Source organism: Coccinella septempunctata, chromosome 7, assembly GCF_907165205.1.
Source record: "Coccinella septempunctata chromosome 7, icCocSept1.1, whole genome shotgun sequence".
Taxonomy (NCBI): domain Eukaryota; kingdom Metazoa; phylum Arthropoda; class Insecta; order Coleoptera; family Coccinellidae; genus Coccinella; species Coccinella septempunctata.
The window spans coordinates 29,706,670-29,732,751 of NC_058195.1; the positions used below are offsets into that span (position 1 = coordinate 29,706,670).

The 26,082-nt window shown below is 36.7% G+C and overlaps 2 protein-coding genes across 2 annotated transcripts; one reads left to right on the forward strand and one right to left on the reverse strand.

Moving 5' to 3' along the window:
* The first annotated feature begins 211 nt into the window (after positions 1 to 211).
* Positions 212 to 1,144, forward strand: LOC123317728. Its single transcript, XM_044904337.1, has one exon. The coding sequence runs from the start codon at positions 212 to 214 to the stop codon at positions 1,142 to 1,144; it is 933 nt and encodes a 310-aa protein (XP_044760272.1).
* A 21,922-nt stretch (positions 1,145 to 23,066) lies between these two features.
* Positions 23,067 to 25,097, reverse strand: LOC123317284. Its single transcript, XM_044903730.1, has 5 exons — positions 25,014 to 25,097; positions 24,276 to 24,956; positions 23,954 to 24,213; positions 23,570 to 23,851; positions 23,067 to 23,340 (listed from the first exon to the last, which is right to left on the reverse strand). Exons 3-5 carry the CDS (start codon positions 24,012 to 24,014, stop codon positions 23,147 to 23,149), a joined length of 537 nt encoding a protein of 178 aa, XP_044759665.1. The 5' UTR covers positions 24,015 to 24,213; positions 24,276 to 24,956; positions 25,014 to 25,097; the 3' UTR covers positions 23,067 to 23,146.
* Positions 25,098 to 26,082: the final 985 nt, after the last annotated feature.

A 26,082-nucleotide genomic window follows, 5' to 3' on the forward strand; every position in this document is an offset into this window, starting at 1 on the left:
TATGAGTACGGTCGATTTTCTCAGTCTCTGTGTTTTTGCTTGTTTTCGAGTGGTACATTGGCGAGAATAATCTAGAAATTTGTACAAGTGTTCTGCTGGGCATCTATAGTCTTCAAGTGAGAAATTTTTAAACGATCGGTTCGATACTTTGGACACAAAAAGCTGAAATTCAATTAATTTGAATTCGGTTTCCAAATTCAAGACATAAAATATGCCGACAAACTGTTTATCATGCGGTACGCCGGCGAGCAGAAACAAACCAGCTGTTCAATGTTGTTCATGCGTCAACGAGGTTCATCAGGCTTGCCTGGGAATTCCCCCTGATACGTTGAAGACGTCCGGAAGTAATGGGAGGATGAGGTGGATGTGTGATGACTGCTGCACAAGGAATAGTGAGTTTCCACGTTCTTGTAATTTTGATGCCAAGCTTGATAAAATCATGTCCGACTTGGCTGCTATTACGAAGCAGCAGGCTGGATTCATTGAGTCACTCAATTTTTTTGGCGGTAAAATAGACGATGTTGAGTCGAAAATGAAAGTTTTTGAGAGCATGAATTCCAGACTGCAGAAACATGATGCAGAGCTGAAAAATCTTAGGGATGGAAATGCTGAATTGAGACGGGAAATGAATGGGTTGCAGCAGCAGCTCAAATCAAAAAATTTGGATATTATAGGAGTACCAGAAAAGAAAAATGAAAACATATTAACCATTGTCGAGAACATTGCCTCTAAGCTTGGTATTTCGGATGTGAGAAATTTTATAGAAGGTTGCTATAGAATACACTTCATGCCTAAAAATGATGCGAGATCTAGACCGATTGTCATTGATTTTAAGAGTAAATCATACAGAGACGCCTTTTTACGCGCTTATAAGGGGAACAAAGAAAAGATTCGAACAAGCGATATCGGCTTTGATGGCACTGAAAAGACCATCTATGTCAATGAAAGTCTTTCTCCCTATTATAGAAAATTATTCAACACCACTCGACAGTTCTGTAGGGAAAATAGTTATAAATATTGCTGGATTCAGGACGGCAGGCTGTTAGTGAGAAAAGATGATTCCTCTAAGATCTCGCACATTGCTTCCGAGGATGATGTGGACAGGCTGCCCAGGAGCAACCTGGACAGGTTGCCTGAGGACTAATTCGGTGTTGCCATTTGTGCACTGTTTTAATAGACTTTTTTTTCGTGTCAGAGATGGCTTCGAACTTGAGTATATTTTATCAAAATTGTCGGGGTCTTAGAACTAAAACAACAGAATTCCTAAAGTCTTCTTGGGATAACCTGGCAGAAATTATATGTGTTACAGAATCGTGGCTCATACCGACTATCAACAATTCAGAATTTATGTGTAGCAACTATAGAGTGCATCGAAAAGACAGATGTGAAACGGGTAGCTCTAAAAAAGGCGGTGGTGTATTTATCGCCGTTACCGAGCGTATGCATAGTGTGCAGATTTCGGAGATATGTCACTCAACCAGGGTTGAGGACATTTGGGTTCGAGTCAAGCTCAGTGAGAAAATGAGACTTTTTTTAGGTGTATGCTACATTCCACCGAGTGCATCGTCGGAAGAATATGCAAACTTCTTTGACGCGGTCACTGTTTTCATGGAAAACTATACCGAAGACATTTTCATCCTGATTGGTGATTTCAATCTCCCTCTTTTTTCCTGGTGCGCGAATGAGAACGGCGAGCTCGTGTGCAATCTGGTTCAGAAGGACTCTTATACCTACTTTCAAAACTTCATGGCTTATAACTCACTGATGCAGTTCAATGGAAGTCAGAATGGAAATGGTAGAATATTGGATTTTGTTTTGGCACCCAACATCGGTGTCCATACTTGCCATTCCTCCTCCCCTTTCGTGAGTGAAGATTCTCATCATCCTGCCTTGGATATATTTGTTAGCCGCAGCACAGAAAAATTCAAACCTAAGAGCTCCAGATCTATTTTCAAGTTTTTTAAAGCAAATTATTCGGAAGAAAATAAAGAACTTTCTGATGTCGATTGGAAAGCACTTCTGAATAGTAAAGACGTCAATACTAATACTGAAACTTTTTACAATGTACTTAATGGTGTAATAGAAAAATATGTCCCGAAACGACCTATCAGAAATAAAAATTTCCCGTGTTGGTTTTCGAATGAAACTATGAAGTTGATAAAGGAAAAGATTAAATTTCACAAAAAGTTCAAAAAGTTTGGCAGGGAAAATGATTATGTTAGCTTTTCTACTCTCCGTAAGCAATGTAAAAAGTCAATTGAAAGAGATTATTGCGATTATATAGACCGTACTGAAAATAATATAAAAGCAAATCCAAGAAATTTTTGGACATATGTGTCGGAGAGTAAAAGAGATGGACAGATTCCTAGTTTAATGACCCATGCGTATGATGTTTATGATAACCGGCAAGATGTTGTGAACGCGTTCGGTGAATATTTTACAGGTGTTTTTGACGATCCGAATAAACCGATTATTTACAGAAAGAAAGAAATGAAAAATTATTATGATGAAATTGATATTGGCTATATTCACCGAGATATTATATTGAAGAAGATGAGCGAACTGAAAACTGATAAAGGGCCAGGCCCGGATTTGATACCGCCTATATTCATTAAATCTTGCGCAAATTCTCTCGATTTACCGTTGCAGATAATCTTCAATCAGTCAGTTCTAACTGGAACATTTCCCAGTAAATGGAAGGTTGCTAAAATCACCCCAATTCATAAGGGCGGAAAAAAGGAGATTATATCGAATTATCGTCCGGTATCTGTATTGAGTCACTTCGGAAAATTATTAGAGTCAATAATAACAGATATTTTATTTGAATCACTCAAAAGCAAGCTCAGTGAGAGGCAACACGGGTTTTACAAAGGAAGATCGGTCCTGACTAATTTGGTGCCTTACGTTAATTTCATCTCGCAGAATTTGGATCGGAGTATACAGGTGAATTCGGTCTACACGGACTTCGCGAAAGCCTTCGATAGGGTCCATCATAAAACTTTGTTCAGTATATTGTCTGACTTTGGAGTTTCGGGAAGGCTTTTGTTGTGGATAGAGTCATATTTATCGGATAGAAGTCAGTTTGTTGTTGTTGACGGTGTCCCGTCCACGGTCCGAAATGTAACATCGGGCGTGGTTCAGGGATCGCACATTGGTCCGGTTCTTTTCAATGTGTACATTGATGATGTAGTAAGTTGTTTTTTGAATGTAAGCTTTGAAATTTATGCGGACGATCTGAAAATGTATAGATCCATCAGAAGCTTGGATGACGTGGTTGGATTTCAGGAGGACCTTGATAGGTTCTCTGCCTTCTGCTCTGAACGATATTTATCATTGAGCGTAGATAAGTGCAAGCACATTAGGTTCACTAAAAATTTTCAAATAATAGAATTTCCTCTATTCATCGAGGGGGTAATGATACAGGAGGTTCAGTGTGTTAAGGATCTTGGCGTGTTTCTTGATTCAAAACTATCTTTTGAAATTCAGGTCGAAAACGTAGTTTCCAAGAGTTTTAAGATGCTTGGTTTTATTCTGAGGATATCTAAATTATTCAAAAATAAGGAATTTGTCAAAACCTTATACTTCAGCTTTGTACGTAGTAACTTAGAATATGTAACACCGATCTGGAGTCCTTTTTATTACAAATACATAGATAAGTTAGAAAGAGTCCAAAGAAAGTTCACCAAGGTCTTGCAATATCGTTTTGACCGTGGACAGGTAGACCGCCCCTATGATTCTAGGCTGAAATTATATAATATAATGAGCCTTGAGAATAGAAGGGTTTTTTATGACCAAATTTTTCTTTATAGAATTGTGAATAATTACTTTAGTTTTCCATTAATAGAATATGTTTATTTCAATACTCGTTTTTTTGGTGGTCGCAGAAGAGATTTATTTTTTGTACCTCAGGCAAGAACATCTTTATATTTTAACTCGACCTGTTTGAGGATAAGTCGTTTTTATAATTGGCATATAGGTAGTATTGACCTTTTCAATTTGTCAATATCCGAATTTAAAAAAAAATTACTGACGTATCTGTCTCAAAATTATAATAAATAGTTTAGTTTTAGAACTTTGAAAACTCATTTTGTTTGTTTTTTTTGGTCACGATGTAATGAGATATTGTTTTTTTTTAATTGTAGTGAATCCCCATAATTGGGTTAATCCTGTCGGGGTTCCTGTTTATGTAAATAAATAAATAAATAAATAAATATAGTGTGTTTGGAAAAATATGCTGGAAATTTGTTATTCACTTCAGTAGTTGGAATATGGATTCGAACCAAGTGATTGATCACTCTGTAGAATGAATCAGTCATGGCATCGACGTCGGGTTCAGAGGAAAATAAGTCATTCCAATCTGTATTCGTGAGATCTTCATTTACTCCTGAATAATCAGCCCTCCTGAAGTTCAAGACCCTCTTATTCACGCTTCCAACCGACCTCGACAGGTTAGGGCAGGATATAGTTACCTCAACAGGAACATGGTGAACATCAACTGGGATCAGTGGGCACCTTGACACATAAAGACCAGAGATTACACTTTTGTTGCAGAAAATTAAGTCAAGTACTCTATCGTTGGTATTCTTAAAACCATTAAATTGCAGAAAATTTTCGAAATCTAGGGTATCCATGATGTTCTGGAATGCATGAGGAATTTTAGAGGGAGAAAGTGAAAGTGCCTCAGCTGGAGCCCACACTATGTCCGGAAAATTAAAGTCTCCGCAGATAAGAATAGCTCCATCAGAAACCATAGCTAAGACTCGTTGATGATTCAAATTGAAACAACAACAACAACAACAAACAGTCTTTATTTCAAATCAATGGTTACAATAATAAATACTGATAGCAAATGAAATGAAATAGTGTCAAATAAGCAGTTTTAATTGATGAAATCATCAAGACAGTAAGGTTCCAGACTCAGTAGAAGCTTGAAAATCTTCTTCTTGAACAAGTTGAAGTTGTTTTCCCTCTGTATTACCCCAGGTAGACTATTGAAAAGTTTTAGGCATCTGTATTGCATTTGATTTTGACTTGTCGTCAATCTATATTTAGGAAGGTTATATGATGAGGTTCTTGTATTATATCTTTCCTTAAGGTTCCTATACTTGCTGAACAATTCTTGGTTCTTATGAAAAAATAGGAGGCATTCCTGAATATATATCCCATAGATCGTCAAGATTCCTTTTCGTCTGAAATAACCGCGACATGATTCCCTATAACTCAGTTTACACATTATTCTGAGTGCCTTTTTCTGCAGGACAAATAGAGATGAAACATTACCACTGCCGTAAAAGGTTATTCCGAATCTAAGCTGTGACTCAATTGTTCCATAATATGCAGTTCTTAGTGTTGTGGAGTCAACATACCTTGAGAGAATCCTTAGAGCATAAACTGAAGAACTAGCCTTATTACAAAGTTGCTGTATGTGTGAGTGCCAGCTCAGTTCCTCATCTACATGGAGGCCAAGGAATTTAACACATCTTGATACTGCGTATTCTTGATTTTGTAACGAGATACTCTCTGGTGGTTGTATTCCAGAATTTACAGGATGAAACAGTACAATACCTGTTTTAATTTTATTCAAAATGAGGTTATTTTGGTCGAACCACATATCAGCTTGCAGGAATACATCCTCAAGCAGCTGCCTCAGCTCTGGCCACAAGGACTTTATCAGCAGGAGGTTTGAGTCATCTGCATAATTTACTGTATTCACTTCATTTGTGTAACATTGTGAATTCTGTATGAAATCATTAATATAAATAATGAAAAAAATAGGACCAGCAATACTTCCCTGCGGAACTCCTAATTTCAATTCGAGTGGTTGAGATCTTACATAACCATTGTTGGTAGAAATTTCCACAAGTTGTGTTCTTCCTCTGAAATATGACCGGATCCATTCCATCGCTGGGCCAGCAATACCATACTTCTCCAACTTCTTCAATAAAATGTCGACACTCAAACTATCAAAGGCCTTGGCAAGATCTAAGAACAATCCCAACGCTAAGTCTCCTTCCTCAAAAGCATCCACTATCCTCAAGAGAAACTGAAACACAGCTGTCTGTATGGATTTTCCTTTTAGAAAACCATGCTGATTCTTGGAAAACAAGTTATTCTCTATAAAGTATTGGACAAGTTGGTTACAGAATGCCAGCTCAAAAATCTTGGAGAAAGATGGCAAAATACTTATAGGTCTGTAGTACTTATAATCATTTATATCTCCTTTCTTATGGATAGGCTTGACTATAGCAATCTTCAAAGCTTCTGGAAATATTCCATGCCTCAAGGAGTTATTCACTATGAAGTTCAGTGGTTTTAATATTTCATCCCTCGTTTCTCTAACAATGTTATTAGATATTCCATCATATCCTCTTGTTTGCTGGTTTTTTAACGATTTTATTATTAACATGAGTTGTTCTTCAGTAATTGAAACAGTTGACATTTCTGTGGTGTGTTGGTTCTCTGGTGTGGTGCCATGTCTTTCTTGCTTATTTCCTTTAGTGTTTATCAAGTTCGATGCTGCATTGACAAAGAAATCGTTTAGTTTATCCGCAACCTCAGGGGAACCCTCCATGGGAAATTTGGTATCATTATTTCCATTCTTCAGGGAATTAATTATTGTCCACACAGTTTTATTCTTGTTGTCTGACTTCTGAATCATTTCCTCATATAATTTAGATTTTTGTTTTATCAATAGCTGATCATATTGTTTCTTCACTTCTTTATATTTTTCTTTGAGTTTATCATCTTTCATGCTGAGCAGAAGTAGTACATCTAGCTGATTTTTAAGGTGCATAATATGTGGATCTCTGATGATTTTCTTTTGTTTACATTTCGTTGGTATTTTCACATTAGGACAGGCCATATTTAGATGTTCATTATATATTTTATAAAAAAGATCCAACTGTTCATCTACTTTATGTGTTTCCATTTTGTACAGTTCCAACCAGTCTTGATCTCTCAAACTTGCTTTGAACTTCTTCAAATTTTCTGGGGAGTAAATTCTTCTATAACTGAATTTGGGAATTGATCTAGCTTGTCTGAGCGACAATCAAGTTCGTCGTCACTTGCCGCCATCTTGGACATCTTGGACCAATATGAAAGATGAATAAGCTACATTATCTTTAGGTGGCAAATGAGTACAACTAATTAAAAGTCCCGTACCGTTAAGGGCGTCGCTGACTTCCACCCAAAGGTCCTCTACAGGCGATTGAAGATCGAGTCGTCGCCTTGCAATAAGTGTCTGGTGAACAGCCATCTTGTGGACATTAAGCGATAATATAAAGCCAAAAGCGAAATTAACTCATTAATATGCTGGGTGTTCTGTTTTCTCTGTCACATAGGAGCTACTACACCCGGAAATCCTAGGTGAAATTGTTGGAATTTGTTTCTTTGTGGTGTTGAAATTAAGAGCTTTATGCATTTGCCTTTCTCTGTTAGGTCATTTTATGATCTCCAAACGAGTGTTTACATCTAGAAGTAGCATACATGTACGATGCAGAATAGACCAACATGTTGATTTGCTCAGACCGAATCTGTCGGCTACCGATCTGAAATTCATTTTTTTATTCATACATTGCTGCATCCCGTCACCGCAAATATCTCTACAAAAAGACAAAAAAAAAAACAATATGGCTTTGAGATAAGGCGATATTTAGTACGATGCCATAAAAAGGGATTGAAAATTGAATAATTCAATATGATAACGGGAAAGAATTCAAGTATTATAATCTACCTGAAACTTTCTACCTATATTGCTCAGATACCAAATTTTAACCATCACTTCTTTATCTAAGGATACCCGAGTATGTTTATTACATATATTGAGTTCAATTATGGTCTGATGAATCTTTAAGAGTAGGTCTTCAAACGTTGACGGGTCCATTCTAAAATGCGGTTGAAACTGATAAATAATCCTTCATTCGGCTAAATTCATTTTTTCACCAATTTGGTGTTCAACAGACATTTGAAACAGTTTAATTAATTTTTCCTTTCTCTTCATTTTATCTTGGTGCCTTTTATTGGCCTCGTTTTCCCCCTGTCCTTTTTTCCTCATTATGGTAGATGTATAATAAACTATGTGTGGTCTTGCAACCAAATAGATTCTCCCAGATATAAGATTAAAAAAAATACCATTTTCATCAGTGTCCACCTCTTGAGATCTCTTTATTTCCCCAATTGAACTGCAAGTGGCCTCTGGCATTATTTCAGTTTTCCGCGAGAAGAAGCTATCCATGGCATTATAAAATTGTCATGTTCTTCGCTTATTTGTGGTCTTATTATTTTCATCTTTGATTTTTAATATATTCTCTTCAGACCTTCGCACTTATTTTCAACCTGTTCCACGTTGAAGTTATTTCCACTTAACTGAAATATTTCGTCGCAAATTTTGGTCCAAACTGACTTTTTTACTCCTGTTGTGAATCTCTTGTAATTATTTTCCACAAGCCTAATAAGCAGAAGAGTATTCTCAGAGGACCAAAACCTGATCTTGTAGAGAAAGTAGGTTCTTTCTTTTTGCCCTTCATCTTAAAAGCTAATTATTTTTCATGTGACGAACACAGTTTTGAAAGGATTTTAAACAGAAAAAACGAAAACGAAATTTTTCAACCTTATTGTAATTAAAACTTTCTACAGGTGATATGCTTGTCTATAATTTGAATCTTTTTTTGAAATTATTGGTTTCACTTTCCGTCGAGAGCCTTAAAGGTTTATTTCTTCATTGGATGGAATGATTATAATTTTTCTGGGAACATATTCAGTTCCTTGAAAACACTAAAACCACTGTTTATTTGTCTCTTCTTCCATAACGGTTGTACACAATAACGATGCTTCGGATTTTTCTTATTTATATTGAGAAGGTTCACAAATGCTAACATGTCTTAGTCCTCTAAGAACTGACATTTCACTCAGATGTGCGATATCTCAAAATTATGCATCGCCTTTGTCATGTATGTGCCATGTCAGTGATAAGCTAATTTGGTGTGCGCTATCTGAAAATTATGCGAAGTGTTTGCCACGAATGCGTCATGTATGTGCCACGCTACTTTGGTTAGCGGTCCCACTTAAATTAAAACCAGCCCCAAAAATTATGTCCCCTTTTTGAAGTAACTTACTTACACTTTTCAGAAAGCTCTCTTCACTAACATATCCACCGTATGCATTTGGAACAAAGTTCACACATCCAGATCCAGAAAGTCCTACCAATAGTTTCACTTTGTTGGATGATTTCTAGTTAGAATATGTAGGTTGTTGTGAAACTGTATTTTGTGGTTTTTCAATTTTTATTTCTTTGCAATTCATAGGTAAGTACTAATATCGTCGGTAAAAAGTGTTAACCAGCTTACTCCGTTCAGACTGATTTCAAGGAAGAGAAGAATAACTGCATAAAATGTAGATGCTTATTTTAACTCTTTGACTACCGAATATGTAATTTGGAAATCAAAATTTTGCTATTGGGTATTTGAAAATTTCAGTTTTTCATTTATTTTTCAAAGCAAACACTTATTCCAATTTTTTGTTTGTTTTCGAGTTTTTGAAATGTACATAATGTGTAAGATTGCAGAGGAAGACTGCAAATCAATACGAAAAACGTAAGGTATTTTCATTATTATTATTTGTTTCAATTAAACTTCATTCAATGTATTACCATATATATCAAAATAATTGCATAAATATCATCATTTGGAAAGATATTTCATGAAGCAATTCGATTTTCTTGTAAGACATAAATGAATCTTACATTTGGAACACATGGTACGTGATCGCCCAGCACAATTTTCATTTTTACACCTCGATGAGAAGCTCTTCTCATCTTCCTCAGGTAGGTGGTTCATTCCATCAAAACGAATATCGTTAAAGGTTCTTACTTCTGGTCTTGGTCTAGTGGAAGATCTAGGTGTTTGTGGCTCGCCATTAGTTACAACAGATGGTCGCCCCCCTTTTCCTTGGTCCTGATTTTGATAATAATATCAATGCTTCCCACACATAAGCTCTGAAGTGCAGTTAATCTAAAATTTGTTTTTTCGGCAGACCTAGTGCAGTGGTCTTTGACTTATGTATATTGAAGACATGCGTTGACACATGCTAGATCAATTCCGTGCTCATTCATTCATTGCTGCATCCCGTTGCCTGAAATGAATCTACAAAAAAACGAAAAAAGGGAAAAAACAAAAAAAAAAGAAAAAAAAAGGGAAAAAAGGTGCGAACCGAGGTGCGAACAGACTTATAATTGTTCAGGGCTAATTGCGAATGTTAGCTCTCCTGTGACTGTAGAGACCCAACCGTGACCTACATATCCTACCACACTGCGGGCATGGATAGTCACCAACCAGATCTGGCCGCCGCTGTATCCTTCTCGAGTCTCCATTATAACTGTGTACCAAAGACCTCCACTGTGACCTGTCTAACGCTAGTTGTTCCCAGTTATGATTGGCATTAACTGATTTTAGGGATTGATGTAGTGTATCCTTAAACCGCTTGTACTGGCCTCCTGGTTTCCGGGCTCCCTCAGTGAATTCGCCATATAGAGCTATTTTGGGGAGTCTTGTGTCTTGCATCCTCAGAATGTGGCCGCTCCATCTGAGTCGGGCCCTCGTTACTTGAGTCTCAAGACTTCTGCATTCGAAACTTCGTGGAACCATCTGATGTGCATTATCTGTCTTAGATGACGTTGTTGCGTTTGTTTAAGCTGTTTAATATGTCGCCTGTAGGGCGTCCAGCTTTTGCTTCCGTAAGGGAGCGTTGGGAGGACCACTGCTTTGAAACAGCTATCTTGGTCTTCAGATTGAGGTCGTGATTTTGAAACACTCTATCCTTTAGCTTCCAGAATGCCCGTGATGCCGAATTGATACGGTTGTGTATTTCCGTGTCAAGGTTAGCCTTAGTATTTATGAAGCTTCCCAAGTATTTGAACTGCTTCCGTGCATGAACATCCTTAGGGTCCACTTCTTGGATCGTATGAATGACCTATAAAACGACACGAGGAAATCGAGCTTATCAACGCCACCCATGTTCAAATTATACTGCTGAACTACTTTCGGTCTTGTCACATACACATATTGCTTTTGTTTCTTGTCCCACCTTTTACAGACATCTGTTTCGCCAATTCCCATATAATTGGAAGCCATATTCACAGCTTTGTTGCCATACCATCTGGTGAGGATAAATTCTCCGTCTCCACTGATGAGTTCTTCAGACGTCCCGTGACCTTTTGCTTGCAACACTTTATCTGATGAAAAAGGAGGTGCTTTGAAACGATCTAAGCGTGCTGTTCCGAATGCCCAAATTTGTTTTTGTCTCAAACATTGAAGAAGTTGGTAATTTGACAAATAGTTATCGTAATAGAGCTGAATATTTTCTTCCGAAATTCTTTCTGCCAACTTCCATACCACTGCAGCGCCTAATCCCAAATGCTTCTTGAATGTTTCGTCTAATTCAGTAGTAGAGCCTTGGTACAAAAAGAAATCGTACAACAGGCCGCTGGCACCGCAAAGTGCAAATATTTTAATTCCCCAAGGGCATGGCTTTCCTTTCACATATTGTTACCTTTGAATGGTACAATCTGTTCATCTAAGCATAGACTGAGTTCTTGAGGAAGGGTCAGACATTTGTTCCGAATAGCATCGAAAAGTGGTCATTATTTTTAGGCTTTTCTAGATTGTTAACAAAATGGAGATGTTGCCTCAATTTATAGAATTGATTATGTTGCATACTCTTAGCTCCCAAAGGAACCTCCAATCTCGCCTCCCAATAATTCTGTACCCTTGGGTAGCGAATATTGCCCATCAATATGTGGATACCCACAAAAACCTTTATCTCCGCTGCATTTGTCGGATGAAATCTGGATCCTTGTTGCACTGCATACAGGTTGGTATTTTCAACCATACTTTCAATGAGTTGATTTGTGGAATATTGTTCGAAAAAATGTGTAGAGCTTTCCAAATCTACAACTTCTTCAATTGTAGGCGAATACCACATATTTGGGGGTGTTTGGTAGGTATTATTTTTTTTCCATTTTATATCAGTTTTTGCGGTCAAACCGTAAGAAGCTAAAAAGTCCCCTGCATCAATTACTCTCGGCGCTGTGACAGCACTTGATCCACTTTTAACTTTCGACGGACCCACTGTAGGAATTGAAGGTTGAGCATCAATTCCTTCAGCATTGGTGCTAATTTTCTCTCCTCCTTGACTTTCGTCATCTGATAGTGGATCATCAGCAACGGTCTCAATATTTTCCCATTCATCGTCCTCAAAATCACCCTGGATATCAATATCTTCGAGATCAGACAAATTATCCATGCATTCTAATAGCTCCTTTTCAGTGAGAGGCTTAAATTTTGACATTATGGAGCTCCAAACTAATGCATGAATTAAATATAAAAACCTTATCTAAAAATTTCTGTTATACGTATTTTATAACACTTTACTACTGCACTGCACAATTGTGTACACAATTTCAAAGTAAATTACGAACGAAAATATCAATCAAATTGTATTTGTTCCACTTTCAATGCAAACTACAACTTTCATGAACTATGAATAAAATTAACAACTATATAAGAGCTATCTGACATGCAAAGTAAATTGTCATCTTCAACCGAAGATGTCTGTGAAGATTCAAGTTCCGTTCATGAATTGCCGGTTCAAACGGCACTGTAGATTACCTCGTCATGCTGAATGCATACACAAATGTTGACGTTGGGAGCAGATAGAGGAAATCATTCTTGGTTAGCGTTACAAGAGCATTCAAAACGCTGTGCATTTGTGTACGCAGGTTGCGAAAGGGTTAAGAACTGAATCCTGTTCTAAATGAAGGGTAAGGCTTCGTTACGTTCTTCAAATATCAGGTTTATCAAAAATATCATTTTATTAATATTTTTAAGGAAAACAATTGAAGTTAACAGGTTTTCGATTCTGAGATAAAAACATGGTGGACTCATAATGAGGAGATGGCAATTCCACAGCTGCTACTCGAAATGAAATGTTGCATTACTTTTGAATAGTTCACTCACAAAATGAATAAATCTTCAATGGTTCATAAAAATATTTCAGGAAAATAGTACAGGTGGAAAACATTTTCAAAACAAAATCGGAAAAATATAATACATCATTTGAAGGGCAGGTTATCATAAAATTCATGATAATCAGAGAGCAAAGTTCGTTTAATATACAGTGTGGGCTTTTTAAAATGAAACAGACGAAACAACCACTTCAATTGTTGAAGAAAGTAATTACCAATAATAATTATTTCGTTGTCTAATGTTGACAATTAATGGTTACCATCGTAACCACATAATGAATTAGTCAAATAATTGATGATTTCACATAGCATGGTTAGCGAAATGACTGGTACTGTACGAAATTCAAAATTAAATATCTCGAAAACAATTGCAATAAATGAGAAAAAATCAAGACGCTGAATTCAGGATAAAAAGGCCTATCAAATGAGGTGTCACTCACCCTATCTTTCCTATTCAAAATTTAGGGGTTGAATAGATATAGTTGTAAATTTGACCTCAAAAGTTGTCCCCCTCGAATCAAAAATCGACGTGTCCGAGTATTTTTTCGAAATAAATTTATTCCGCCCGTTATCTCGTCTGTTTCGTTTTAAAAAGCCCAGCTTGTATTGTAGGTCCTCATATTTTGAGGACTTTATTGGTAGCCTGTTTTGATGAAGATTTTGCAATTCAGCCCATGGCTTGTTCACTAAACTGACTTTTCTTTGTGGTAAAAGTGACCATGAGTTAGTTAATCTTTTTTTATAAAAAATATCACCATCAGAAGTATATTTCAGAGCACGAATGTCTGTAACTTTCGAATCTCCCCTGTTTCTACCAGGACGGATACTTTTATAAACCATTATTTTTCATAGAAGGTATGGTCTGAATAGGTCACATTATATGGCTTTGGTTTTCTTCTGGCATCGCGACAGTATTTAACATAATCTGCAGGTACATAGATAAATTTTCTCCGCAAACATTGTTCAATAGTCGAATGCATGCTGTCGCATTCCATTTGAGTATGGCCAACTTTAAAATATTTTTGAATGATAGTGATACCCTCGAGTAAAGCCAGGTTAAGTAAGGCATTCGACATAACTGCATTTCGGTTTCGATAAGAACAGCCATCTGTGTATAAAATTATTGTGAAGTTGTAATTATTGTAAGTGTTGTAAAGTGGGCAAAAGCACTACTTCTTTTAGGAAACGAGTCCAGATTGAGGCAAACTCTTCTGCACTCACGCCACCTTCAGTTTCATTCCAGAGGAAACAGAAACCATTATTATTGATAATATTATAGAAATTGTGAACTTGTAGCTTAGTTCGATAATACAAAGAACCAACTTTTGACTTCGGTGCCATTAGAACAACTTGCATATCGGTAGTAAATACGTAACACTGTTCCATCTTGTCTTCGCCTTTTTTCCTGTCGTGCTTCCTGCTTCCTTGTAATATGTAGCTGATAGTCTGCTTCTGCTACAGTTCCAACTTGGAATCCGAGACAATTCTCACATTCATCTCTTTTAGGTCTGTATAAAGCCATGTTACGCTGTTGAAAAGCTTCATTGAATGAAGTTCTTGATAGTGGCCCAATGTTTTGAGCTTTACACTAGTCTTCGACGTAGAATCTGTAAAGGGACTGTTTGGAAGACCACTCTGGCAGAACATATTTTTTGTTGGAAGAAGAGCGGCAGTAGTGTGATGCCATAATTGGTATAGAACTTAAAAATGTACTCAAGTTTTGATTTCTCTCTTCGTTTGGTTTTGCGCTCCTTCCTTGTATTGCTTTCAATGTGCTAGGTGCAATCTTGTTTCTGAGGCTATCTTTCTATTTAAGAACAGTCCATCTTCCAATACACAAAGTATTCAGGAACATAGTTCGACACACACGAACATTGGTATTATCAATTCTTAAGTGGTAGTTAACGGATTGGATTCTTCTAGACTTTTCTGACTCTTTACGACCTCCATGTCATTTTGTTGAAAAAGCTTCGACCATATTATCGATGAACACCTTTTTTTCTCCCCAATTCTTCCAAAATATTTCCAAAAATTATCAAAAATTTCCATCCTAGCACTTTCGGGTACATATGTACATTTCAAGAAACTTTTGTCATTATTTTTGCATCTATCCTTCATCATTCTAGGTTCTTTTAATGTTTTGTACATCCATTTTCCTCCGGATTTTGTTCGCCCAAGGTAGGATTGCTCTCTTGTCGTTTTTTGTTCTTCTCTGAGTACCATTCATTTTTTCTTCACCTGTGATCTCCTCTTCCATGTCTATTTCTTATTGGTGAACTAGAATTTTCTGAATATGGCACCAGTGCATATCCGATATCACCCATATCGGACAACTTGGATGGACTCAAATGAGGGCAATCAATGTTCTGGACGATCTTTTATTAATATATTCCACTGGAAGGTTCCGAAATTTCTCACCCTCTATTCAATCTTCACTCATATCCAAATCCATTTCAGTCAATTGAGTTCGGGTATTATGAGATTTTGGTGGTCCACTATTTGCTGTAGAGTATTAATTCATCACATTCCTTTTATTCTCACTTTGCAAATCCAAATCATGGATTTTGAAAGTTTGCGAGACTGCTTCATTAGTGGAATTTGTAGTGTCAGGAATATTGATTTGAGAAGCTATCATATCAAGACTTGGAGTGTTTCTTGGTGATCGTAAGGGCATTCAATTTTTTTTCCAGAGAAAGCAACAGCTTTTCATGAAAGAAATGTTAAAATAGAGTGCTCCCTCATTGGGCAACAGTGTTCAAAGAAACTGACTGGCCACTGAATAAAATGAGCCTAGAATATTTTTTACGTATAGTTTTTTTTTCAGAGCCTTACATTTATGATACATTCGATCTTTCAAATAGATTTTTATGATCAGCTTTATCAAAATAATCTTGTGATTCTGAAAAATATTCTGGCTTTTTATGTGGCAATCCATTTCTGACGGGTTTTAATCGTCCAAAATGAGTACCTACCTCTTTTGACGAAAATCTAGCTTTAACTGATTTGAGGAACTGTCTCTCACTGGCAACAAAATAAACGTTCGGTTTATCTTTTCCTTTATTCCTACTGGATGAAATTATATTCAAAAATGTACAAGTAATAACAAATGTTTATTTCAACCGGCGGCCTGGTCCGTGTGGGCGGCTAATGAAATACGGTTGAAATAGATGGTAAATACGGTTAAATTTTGAAGGGTCACTCCAGAGGAGTACGGTGGAAATAGACGGTAAATACGGTTGAATTTTGTACGGTCATTCCAGATGAGTACGGTGGAAATAGACGGTAAATACGGTTAACTTTTGAAATCCTGGCAAGTCACCACCTCTGTCGGCGGAAATCGGTACGGTGGCTGGTCTCAGTCCAATTGCAGTACACCCTCTCTCTCTCTCTCTCTCTCTCTCTCTCTCTCTCTCTCTCTCTCTCTCTCTCTCTCACTCTCTCTCACTTTCTCTCCTTTTTTCCCTTTGACCCTCAAAATGGCTGCCAGTCAGACAGCAGGTCGAAAGAAGCTGTCAACCTGTAACTTGGTCGGTCGAAAGTCGGCAATCTATTAACAGAATAAGCACCAAAAATACGGTAGGAACCCCAAGCTCTCCTGGGACCCAACAGCGGTCGAACGGACGAACGGTCGCGGGAACCGGCACTACACAGCCTACAATAACTAGATCAAGTTTAAACGGTATGGTAGGTATTTTCAGCCAGTCCAACGGACTAATGAACATGAAAAATAGCGAAGATAACCCCCCAGGTATGCACTACGTAAGGAATATTGATGCTACAAGTGACTTGCCCTAAACATTCAAACTTAACGTATTTCTAACTGTCCTGCACGGTAAAACACCTTACACAATTTCCTTGGCACCTAGATCTCAACTAACTTCGCTCTTGACCTTCCGCGCAGGGCCTTGAAGAAGTAGACCTCTCCTCGGAAAACTAGCCCCACTATAGGTAACTCATCTCTCCATTGGATGTCGTCCAATTGTTCGGTCAATCAGCCGGCTCGGAAAGAGACAGAAACAACTGAAGAGAAGGAAAAACTGAACAAGTTGAAAGACCTCTCTCGACTCAGAAAATGTACGGTTGAACGAAAAGAATTCTAAAATATATGAATTCTGAAAACATAAGACATAATATCAATCGGTAAATCCCCCTATGTTAATATAACGGTTTTCTTCCAAAATATTTCGATTGACAGGTCTTATTATGCAAGCATAGGTGAAGAAACCTCCTTTTCGTGGCAGGGCAAAATCTGCCACGTCATAGTCTGTTTCGAATTTTGATAATATCGATTTTCGTTTGGGCCAGGTTGCGCACTACATCATCCTTAACTTCCTTATGGCGCCAGACTCTTGAAGGAGCTCCAATCATTCAACTCATAAATCTGATTTTTCTCGCCCTGTTAAACTTTTATTTAAAGAATAACCTATGTTTTCGCAATGGTCATTAATTGCCACCGCTATAAACTCCAAGGCATAGGACGCTTTCGTGGTCCCCTCGTGCTGAGTTGTTAACTCAGTTCCCATATACACTACTCCATAAACTCTACTTTCAGAGTAAACTATCTCCTCCTGGATTTTTATCTCGTCTATGACGATATAACAAAATGTTGTTTTGTTGGTACAAAAACTCTTCGGGGCACCGAATGCTTCCCTCGTGAATCCTGGCTTCCCATCTACCACACTGTACCAATTACGTATGGTAGATGCATGTGCCAGTAAATTTTTCCAAGTTATTCTTACATAATCATATGCTCTGGAGGAATAAAACTGCAGTGACAGTGCAAACTTTCTCATTTCTGCAGAGTATGTTTTTTGTTTCGTTAAATTCTCATTTTTTATTCATCTTTTTATGATATCTTGGAAAAGCGCAGGTACACTGTCCTATATTGAAGGAGAAGATTTAGTGCAGGATGAGTAAAAGCTGATTTCTTTTTGTAGTCTCATACATAGATTAAAAAAAAATTATATAAGGGATCACTGGGAGGTTTCTTCTCATTCAAGAGTTGTTTTCTCTCTTCCGATCTTCGTTCGGACATCTGTTGACGTACTTTCATATTATCTTTCAGTAATGCGGCAATGGTAGACTTCCTCATTTTGTTATGATCTGTCGAGTGGAGTTTCCTTTTTTCTGGCGTAAAAGATGGTTTTGGCATAGCTTGTTAGCTCTGCGTAGCAGTATCAGCAATATTATTATGTATATTGTTTGATGATGGAGAATCTCCATCATTCTCAATGTCATTTTCAAGTCTTTGTAATCTTTGTTGTCTCTCATCAAGATCAAAATCCTCAGAAACTGAATTTGGAGTGTGAGCATCATCAGACTCGCTGTCATCTTGCAAGTTTCCTTCTCGCATTCTATTTGCCATGAATGGTTGAAGAAAGCTCATTTCTTTTTGGAACTTCCAAGGTTTTATGACTGTAGCAGGAGCCCCACTCCGCTTATGATTTTTTGCCTTCTCAATGCATCTCTAAGAAAATGTCTTAGTTTCTACCATACCGATTTAGCCACAGCCCCTGCAAAAAAGCTGTTCAGAATTATAATGAAAAACATGAATGAAATTCTGAAGAAGTTATTTGCCATAATTTATTTCATTTATGCCGGTATAGTGAATTGGTAATTTTCGTTTTAGGTATTTAGCCTCAGAAAACAGCTACAGAAGTATTGGGTACAGCTATAGAATGGGTGATCGCACAGTCTCCAGCATCATAAATCAAGTATCAGGAGCTATATGGAAAGTATTGCAGTCTTTATACATGCACGAACCCACAGAATAACACTGGATATCAGGCGCTCTCGGTGTCGAGGAAAGGTGGCAATTTCCACACTGTGTGGGTGCCATCGATGGAAATATTCATATTCAGTAGTACTGTACTTGGGTAAAAAATTATGAAACGAAATTTGAACCTTCCACAACCAACTTACTTTCCACCTATCAACGATTCGCTGCCTTACGTTTTTGTCGTAGACGAAGTATTCCCATTACATGAAAATGTGATGCGTCCATTTCCAAGAAGGAGCGTCACGGACAATTATGAAAATAAAGTTTTCAATGACCGGTTCTCTAGAGCACGACAAACCGTCGAATGTTCATTCGGGATACTTGCTTCGCGATTCAGAGTATTTCAAAAGACGTTTGAAATTCATTTGGATAGCGTATGTACTACGCTGTTAAGACAGCGTGCCTATTGTATAACTACTTAAGCAAGTCTTCCTCGTTTCTATCACATATAGAACACGTCATTGAAGACATGCCACAACATCAGCTACAACCAATGGCCCGTAACAACAACCGAAGTGCAAAAGATGCATTTGCAGTTCGACAAAAATTCACGAACTATTTCAATGCGTCAGGAGTAGTACCGTGGCAAGGAGATTGCATTTCAGGATGACAGTATTAAAATAATTTTATGTAATATTAACACGTTGACTGCCGACTACGAGAGAACTCGTAGGTAGCGATCTTTTCTAGGACGCCAACTACGAGTTATCTCGTACTGTATTCACTTGCCATTCTTGTGTTACGATTAAACTCGTAATATATGAGTGCTAATATCGATAGATGGCTTCTTGGGAAAGAACAAAAAATCAATGTTGGCTTGCATGAAAAGACAATTTATTTGAAAACGAACATAAAAAAATGTAAGTGGCCAGAAATCCGAAAATTACTGTGGCAGTCAACGTGTTAATTTTTATATTTCCTGATTAAAGTGGAAAAATAACTGAATAATTCGTTCAAATCTTCAATACTGCGATAGTAAAGTTTTGAAAACTCACCACTTTCCAAATCTGCTTCTTTTGACACCTCTATCCAAACTTCACTTTTTAATTTGTTCTTCATATAGTTGCAACAGCTCGAATCATATAAAATTTTTCTCCTACGAACCGCTTCAATTAATTTTTCTTCCATCGTAAACACAATCTCGAAATCACGTTAGTCACTATGAAAAACTGCGGTACAACGACTGCTTGGTGCAGGACGTCACGTCTGTTTGCGCCATAGAACAATTAATATGGAATTATGTGATTTGCGAGATAATTCATTTCTATGTGTCCAAAAACTCACGCTACGTCACCTCAATCACATAATTCTATTGGCGAATCCAAAAATCTAGACGCCCTCTGCCATAGAAATACCAAACTGCCGAGTGAATTACGAAACTACCTTGTCAGTATTGCAACAATTACAGAGGCATATCGTTGCTTAGCGTGGCCGGTAAAATTCTCTCGAAGATTATGGCTAATCGTCTGGTTCCACTCTTAGAGAAGCTTTTACCTGAATCCCAGTGCGGCTTTCGACCAAATCGAGGTACGGTGGACCTAATTTTTACACTGCGACAGCTACAAGAAAAGGCCCGTGAACAACAAACAAGGATTTATACAGCCTTCATCGATTTAAGCAAGGCATTCGACTCGGTGAATCGGAGAGCGCTATGGAAAATCATGGCACGTCTAGGAGTACCCGAAAAATTCCTAGCAGTGTGTAAAAGTGAAAAAGTCAGTACTGCAAAGTCAAAACAAGTTTTGTGTATCTTATGTTTTCTCTTATCTCACGTTGTTTAACAAACTATTATTAATAAGTTGGAGAAGTTATATTGGAATGCTTTTCAGATATACATTGGGTAACCATACATTGCATCATGGGTGAACAAGGGCCTAGTAGTTTTAAAAAAACAGTGCATAATTGTAACTGTTGTGTTTTCAATTGTACTTCCAAAAAAAGTGAAAACAGGGCTATACATTTTCATAGATTCCCTAAGAAAGGTGCATCAACGGTTTACATCACTGATGTCTTTGGTGTACTCGAAAAAATCGATAGAAGAAAAGCCTGGATAAACGAATTATTGATGGGAAAACCTGTTACTGACAATATGTTTGTTTGTTCTCTTCATTTTCAAGATAATGATTATATTAGAAAAGGTATGGTCTAATTGAACTTTGAGTGTGTCTGATTTGTTTATTATTCCTTCATTTTTATAGAAGAAACTATAGACCACTTGGTACAGAGTTGTAGATATATAAATTTCAGGGTGGTTTCGAAGGCATTCATTTTTGATGACCGAGTCTTTTTGAGATAGGTTACAAATTTCAAAATTATTCAGTGAGAAGAGAAGGAGAGAATACCCCTCTCGTTTTTTTTTTGTTTTCAGATTATTCAACCATCATGGTAGAAAGAAGGGGAGGAAGTTTTTGGATTTTGTCCTATGAAGAAGATGTCCATCAATATAATAATTACAGCTTATTATTCACACAAATACATCATCATTATACTTATACAGGCAAATAGAGAGTTTTTTCTGAGGTTTTTATCTCTGTTTGTATGGTACCTCTTTGACATTTTTCCTCTGCTTACACTGAGATCTGGAACGAGGAACAGGCTTTAGAATCTGTCTCATGTTGCCATTTCTTTACACCCGCTTCATTGTTTTCAGATTGTAAAAGTTTGTAACAGTCTATTTCAAAAGAATATATACATATATATATATATCTTCATAGGTCCAGCACTACAGTATATGAAGGCCCCTAGACTCAAATCTACTGCTGTTCCCTCTCAAAATTTACCCAAAAATCAATTTCATACGAAGTCAAGTAGTGTCTGCATGACTCAACGCAAATTGAGGTTCGAAAGGAGAAGTGCTCTTAGGGATGAACATATTATTCCTCAATCAATAAGTAAGGACGTTCATTTGCATGATTTCGATAGAACCGAAAACGCTGAGCCAAAAAATTTTTACAATTATCTGATTTAGCTGCAGATGAGCAATCTGTTGTTAACGCATTATTGGACTTGCAAAGTGTGAGAAATTACCAATTTCAGGATGAAGGGATCCAAGTAAAAAGTGGTGATTTGGTGTTGAATTTTATAAGTACAATTCAAAGTGATAAACAATTGAACTCCTTGACTGGCATACCAAATTTTGAGTTGTCGAATAATTTTGTAGAGCTTATATCTAAATACTACCCAGATCGAAAAATTCATAAGTTGACAGTTAAAGAGCGAATAATTTTAGTATTCATGAAACTGAAGATGTCCATGAAGTTCATAGTCTTATCATTTTTATTTAGAATTTCCCAAACTACAGTAAAAAATATTTTTAGCGAATATATTGTATATTTAGCTAATATTTTGAAAGGTTGTATTCAATGGCCAAGTTCAGATGAAGTGTTAATGAATTTACCACAGTGCTTTGAAAATTTTCAAAATGTTAGAGTGATACTAGACTGTACTGAAATTCCCATTCAAAGATCTTCTTGCTTAGCATGCCGCATCAGAACGTACTCACATTATAAAGGAATGCAAACCATCAAATTCATGGTAGGTGTAAGTCCTGCAGGTCTCATAACATTTATATCCAACTGCTATGGAGGCAGAAGTTCGGACAAGGCAATATTCGAACAGAGCCAGTTAATTGAAAAATTGGTGCCCTTTAGAGATTGCGTCATGGTCGATAAAGGATTTTTAATTGATAAAATTTGCGAGGGGCGTAATATTCAATTAATAAGACCTGTTTTTTTGAAAAATAAGAAGCAATTTTCTGAGCAAGAAGCAAATTTAAATATTAGGATATCAAAAGCCAGGGTTCACATAGAAAGAGTTAATCAAAGAATGAAGCTTTTCGATATTTTAAGGGTCCCTTTGCCGTTAGCACTTGTAAAAGATATTGATAATATCATTCTTGTCATCAGTGCTATGGTAAATCTACAAATACCAGTGATGGTGGATGACAGTAAGTTTTTGAACAACTAAATTTTTGGACCATTATTACTTAGAATATACAGGGTGAGTTTTTGACTACCTAACTATCAGTACAAGTGCAGTCAAGTTGGGATACAACCTCAACACAAAGATTTTAAGGAAGAATAAATTTTTATATAATGGAATTGCTGCGGCATAAATTCATCCATCAATTTGTCACTATCAATTCCGACAAAAAACGTTTTTCAGAAGAACTTTCCATCATTGTAATTACTATTATGTTTTCTAGTTGGCCATTTGTTATATTATTATATTTCCATGCAAATAAATATCCAAAACATAAATCATCAGTTCATTTATTATCACAAATTGTATGTAACATATGCTTGAAATAATTATATGTAATTTCATTAATCAAATTTCTTGTGAAATCTTCATTGAATGGAACAAAAACATTCAAGAAAGATTTTGAGTGACTTGAATATACAATAAAATAACAGCCTTCCAAGTTCAACAAGCCTATGCCCAGTTGGATAATAGGCATGATTATTCTTCAATTTGAGGCCGCTGGCAGTGATTTCTAAATAATCGCACTCTTCAACGAAATAAGCAGCATCTTTGGTCCTCCCTGATTCAAAAATAATGATTAATACAATGTTTCTTTATTGCATTGTAATTTGGGCTTTTTCTATCCTTTAGTAATTGGAAGATGGCTATTTACTATTTCAGTAATTTTTTTGTGTGCTACATTTGAAGGTTCTAATTTATATTGAAATTTTTGTACGATAGCCTAGCTAACAATATAACATTCCATCATTTAGAAAATATGAAATAATGAACCTGCAATCAATTCTCACCAACAAATGGACATTTTATTTCTAGCAATCTAAAAGGTTTGCCTTCGCGGAAAATAACGCCATCCGGAGAAAAGCCAAGCCAAGGATATCTGCTACAGATAATGAATCCTGTTTCTATAACAGGATATCCTAGCTTGGATTTGTAGCATTCTCGTGCTTCCCTTTCATGGTCTATTCCATGCTGAACAAATTTGTTCGTAAATTCCTTCGGATGGAAATACTTCAGGCTTTTATTCTCCCAATCTCCTTTATCATATGTGAAGATGGAGTAACATCTTGAACCTAAACAAAAAAATTTCATAGTAAACAGCGCCAAGTAGTTATGCCCATTTGGATATTTCATAATTCAGCTAATCTCATTTTTTGAACTTTTAATATGTATACCTGTCAACCTATATTTTCTGTGAAATTTCCATCCTTCACTTCCATTGAAGCATGATCTCATGACATTGAGAATGTCCACTTTACACAAACTTGAGTAAGTGGACTTACAACAATCTCTTGAATTGAAATTTCCTGCTTTAAGTTTCAAATCTGGTAAGAACGTTGAATTGCCTATTGCTTCCACAAGCTGTTTCAGCGCATCAGGGATTGATTCATCACAGACTTGATTGCTGTTGGCAGATAATACCCTCCGTCCTTTCCTGTAATTTGGAAGAGCAGAACTGAATTTTCCTCTTTGTGACTATGAATAAAATATACCTACTTGTGTTTACTAAGCGCACTACAACCATGTTTTGCAATTAAAAGCTGAGCACATTGTTTCTGGCCTGCTTCACTGAGTTGCCCAATAATTTTTTAGTTGGACTTGAAACAACATTTTATATCCCTTATTGGACAGGCCTTGTACTCTTGTATTTGTTTTTTTTTGGGATTTCCAATAACACTCAATATCTGTTCCTGATAACTTTTCCAATGTTTGAAGATCTACCCTAAAATCAGAACAAAGAAGCAGAGAAAAGAAAAACTAATTAGTGCTGGTTAGCACCAAATTCAATTGCAGGGGCTTGATTCATGCCACTAGAACTTTGAATGAATACAACCTTGTGAAATGTAGCAGTGTTGCAGAAACATGCTTGCATTTTCCAGAAGCTCCAGCTTTACAGGAACATTCAAATGGATTTATTTTCCACAGGTCAGTTGAAGAGTCCAATTCTAGCCAACCACATATCTCATGGGGTCAATAGAACGCTCGTTTGAAGGCGAAGGGCCATTATTTTCATAAAGCAAAAAACACCGTCATTATTTATTTTACCATCTATTATGCCCACTAAGATTAGGTGCTTACTATTGAGTACTTGTTCACCTTCAATTATACACCTATTATTTGGTGTAGCCTCCAAATAATTAAATACAGCGGTCAAGCTCAAATAGTGCACCATTGTTCCTGTTGAATAAGTGCCAATTTCGATAATGATTAAATTGAAAAAACCAATTTTGTCACCTTAATTTAATAACTCGGCACAACAAAAACCACAATACACCAATTCACTTCCGATAAGTCCGATAAATATCTTGATTGATTAGAAAAACTCTGTTATGCCGTAAAAATCTCGAAAAGAGTACTGACAAACGTCAAAGTTTGTTTACCTTTCGCAGCGCCCTCAACGGTATTTGGATTCGCGAATACTCTTCTAGCTTTATATCTTTAGAGTTCTATGACCTCAACGACCTGCATTTCTATGAGCGCCTCTGTGGCACACCGACTGCATAGAGCAGGACGCTCTCGTCTCGTATCTGCGTTACGTCACCATCACCCTTTATTTGCGCGGTGTAGTTTCTGTCAATGTTTCACAAAAGCTCACGCTGCGTCACCTCACCAACCTACGTTTCTATTTGCACCTGGCCTTATTGTTTCTGTAGGATTCACTATTGGCGTGAGTTATATTTATTAAGGCAGGAAAAGCGTTTTCAAAAAGCTATATTTCGTACAATACGTATAAACAGTGAATATTATGTCAGAACTGATTCAATGATGATAAAATTACAATTTATAACCTCGGTATACTTCTTAGTTTAAGGAAAATGAGACGATGCTGAGATCGCACTTCCTGCGATCTTCCAACGAAGTTCATCGTTCTCGGATATATAACTCGTGCCAAGATCTGTTTCCATAGGACTGTCAACAAAATTGGTAGTACAGATTCTTAATGGGTCCATCTCATCTGAAATAAATTAATAAAAATTGATAGTCCTCAATTTTCGGAAGTGTAACATAAAAAGGACATTTTTTTTAATTCGTAATGATGGAAATATCTATAGTCCATTCAAGAATGATTGACATTTCGGGTGGCTAGAATTTATGTTGGTATCAACCCATAAGTTGAGATTTTGTATTGTACAGGTTGGTATTGTAAATAAACAGTGATCTGTAGACCTATTACATGTGAATCTATGCACCTACAGATGATAATTTCAATTTTGTACTGCTATTTCAGGGCCGCCGTCAGGACCGGCAAACCGGGCAATCAATCAGTTGATAAAACGATACCAATTTTTTCACACAAAATTTT